General features: G+C 38.7%; 1 protein-coding gene across 2 annotated transcripts in view; it reads left to right on the top strand.

The window, feature by feature from the left end:
- LOC122253043 (uncharacterized) overlaps positions 1-2,500 on the top strand; it is a 6,002-nt gene that overhangs the window by 871 nt on the left and 2,631 nt on the right. The window contains exon 1 of one of the 2 annotated variants that reach the window (XR_015191279.1): positions 1-2,500. This exon is cut by the window's left edge and continues 871 nt beyond it; it is cut by the window's right edge and continues 2,235 nt beyond it. Coding sequence is in view for 1 of the 2 variants with exons in the window: in XM_086540010.1 (XP_086396136.1) it covers positions 198-1,517 (1,320 nt within the window). In the remaining variant the exon portion in view is untranslated. The other variant, XM_086540010.1, reaches the window with a different exon arrangement.

Here is a 2,500-nt window from a genome sequence, read left to right as displayed (position 1 = left end):
CCGTAATTCGCTTCCAGAATTTTTGGTTACGTATAAGGGGCCGGTTAATGATACGGCTAATACCTCGTAACTGTGATTATCAGCTTTGTGTTTTATGCTGTGGATGTCACATTGGAGATTATCCTCCGTATTTGATTTACTTAAATGTTAGACTTGTATTGTTTACTTGTTGGCATTGTTTATAGTTTAATTGTAACATGAAATCTACTACTGATATTATGAAAGAAGCTCAGTCTCTCGGGTTGAGTGCTGATGCTATTGAACGTTTGTTAGATTATGAACGAGCGAGAGACGAACGCGAGGAGCGAGCAGCTGAACGCGAAATGAAGAAATATGAATTAGAACTTGAAGAGGCTGACAAGCGCCGCTCTCACGAACTCGCTATGGCTCATTTACCCAGTGCTAGTGTTGAAAGCAGAAATGCATCATTTCAAGTGTATGATAATTTAAGATTGCCTACTTTTCATGATGGCCAAGACGAGATTGATAGTTATTTGCAAAGATTTGAGCGATTAGCTATTTTACATAAATGGAATAAAGAGGATTACCATGTTTACTTGGGATCGCTTTTGAGAGGCCATGCTTTGAAGGTGTACGTATCGTTACCTGATGAAACGGTGAAAAACTATGATAAGTTGAAAGAGGCTTTGCTTAGAGCTTACTCAGTAGATGCTGATAGATATCGACGTTTGTTCCGCGAGAGTAAATGTGGGGAGAAGGAATCTTATATTCAAATGGTCGTTCGTATGGAACATTATTTAGACAGATGGATTTCTCTAAGTAACGTTGATAAGGATTATAATTCAATTTTTGATTTCTTGGTTAGAGAACAAATTCTTAATAATTGCAGTGCTGATTTGAGGGTGTTCTTAAAAGAACATGATTGTGGTAATGCTAATGAATTGGCCGAAGCAGCCGAGAGATACAGAAGTGCTCATAATTTTCGTAGATCTTCGAGGTTTTCTCAGCAGAGCAAGTGTAATGTAAGTAAGGATAACATAGAATTAACATGTCATGGCTGTGGTAAGACTGGTCACATTAGGCCTAACTGTCCTGAAAACCCGAAAAATTTTAAGAGGATAAGTACTACTTGTGGTAAAGTTAACTTTGTCTTTGAGTCGGAACTAAAACCAAATACTTGCATCATTGATGATAATGGATGTATTTTCAATAAGCGTGCTGAAGTGATGCTAGACTCTGGTTGCTCTACTGTCGTTGTGAAGGATAGTCTGGTTCCAGCGAATTATAAACATGGAAAACTGGTGAAGGTGTATGATTATCTGGGAATTCCTAATTATTTCCCACAGATAAGATGTTTCATAAAGTCTAGATTCTTTACTGGTTGGGTTAATGCTATTGCCGCCCCCATAAAATTTGCAGACATATTAATTGGACTTTTTCCAGGTGTTAAAATCCCGCCTGATTCCAAACCTGCTGACGATCCTGATCCTGGTCCTTCCGAATTATCTGAAGATCCTAACTTATCCCTTCCTAACATTTCGAGTCAATTAAATAAGGTATGTAATGACATTCGTTCTGGTGATCCGTCATTAGAGGTTGTCATGGGTGTGGAGACTCGTGCTATGACAAAGAAATCAGACGAAAGTAAGCCTTTGAATTGTGTCGCAGTGTCACAACTTGACATTAATAAAAGCGATGTAATTAATGCACAGAATACATGTCCTACTTTGAGATCAATTAGGGAAAAGATAGAGACAGGAAGTATATGTAAAGTTAAGAACAGAACAGTAAATTACGAACTGATTGGAGGATTAATTTATAGAATCTGTTTGGATAGCAAATACGATCATGAAGTGGGTGAAAAGCAATTGATTGTTCCTGAAGTTTATAGAAGTAAAGTACTAAGCCTTGCACATGACTCATTGACAGCAGGTCATTTTTCACATAGGAAAACTAGCATTAAGATATTTAGAAAGTTTTTCTGGCCTGGAGCAGCTGCAGATATTAAACGCTATTGCAGATCATGTCACATATGCCAAAAAGTTGCGCACAAAGGCAGTATAAAGAGGGTGCCGATGAAAACTGTTCCCGTCATTTCTGAGCCTTTCTCACGCGTTGCTATTGACATTGTTGGCCCAATAACGCCTTGCTCTGACCGTGGACATAAATATATATTAACTATGATAGATTATGCGGCTCGTTTCCCCGAAGCTGTCTGTCTGAAGAACATTGATACTGTGACGATTGCAGAAAGTTTAGTTGATATTTTCTCTCGGGTTGGCATTCCAAAAGAAATCTTATCGGATCGTGGTACGCAATTTAGATCAGATTTGATGGCCGAAATTCATAGATTACTGTCCGTTAAAGCTCTATATACAACGCCGTATCATGCGTGTTGCAATGGCGCGGTTGAACGCTTAAATGGAGTCTTGAAAGCAATGATTAAAAAGCTCTGCTCTGACCATCCGCAAGACTGGGATAGATACCTTCCTGCTGTTCTTTTTGCTTACAGAGAAATCCCGAACGATTCGTTGAAGTT

The sequence above is a fragment of the Penaeus japonicus genome, unplaced genomic scaffold (genome assembly GCF_977035675.1).
Source record: "Penaeus japonicus unplaced genomic scaffold, GWHDUDI00000001_assembly GWHDUDI00000009, whole genome shotgun sequence".
NCBI lineage: Eukaryota > Metazoa > Arthropoda > Malacostraca > Decapoda > Penaeidae > Penaeus > Penaeus japonicus.
Note: the sequence above shows the minus strand (reverse complement) of the source record. Positions and strands in the feature narration are given on the sequence as shown.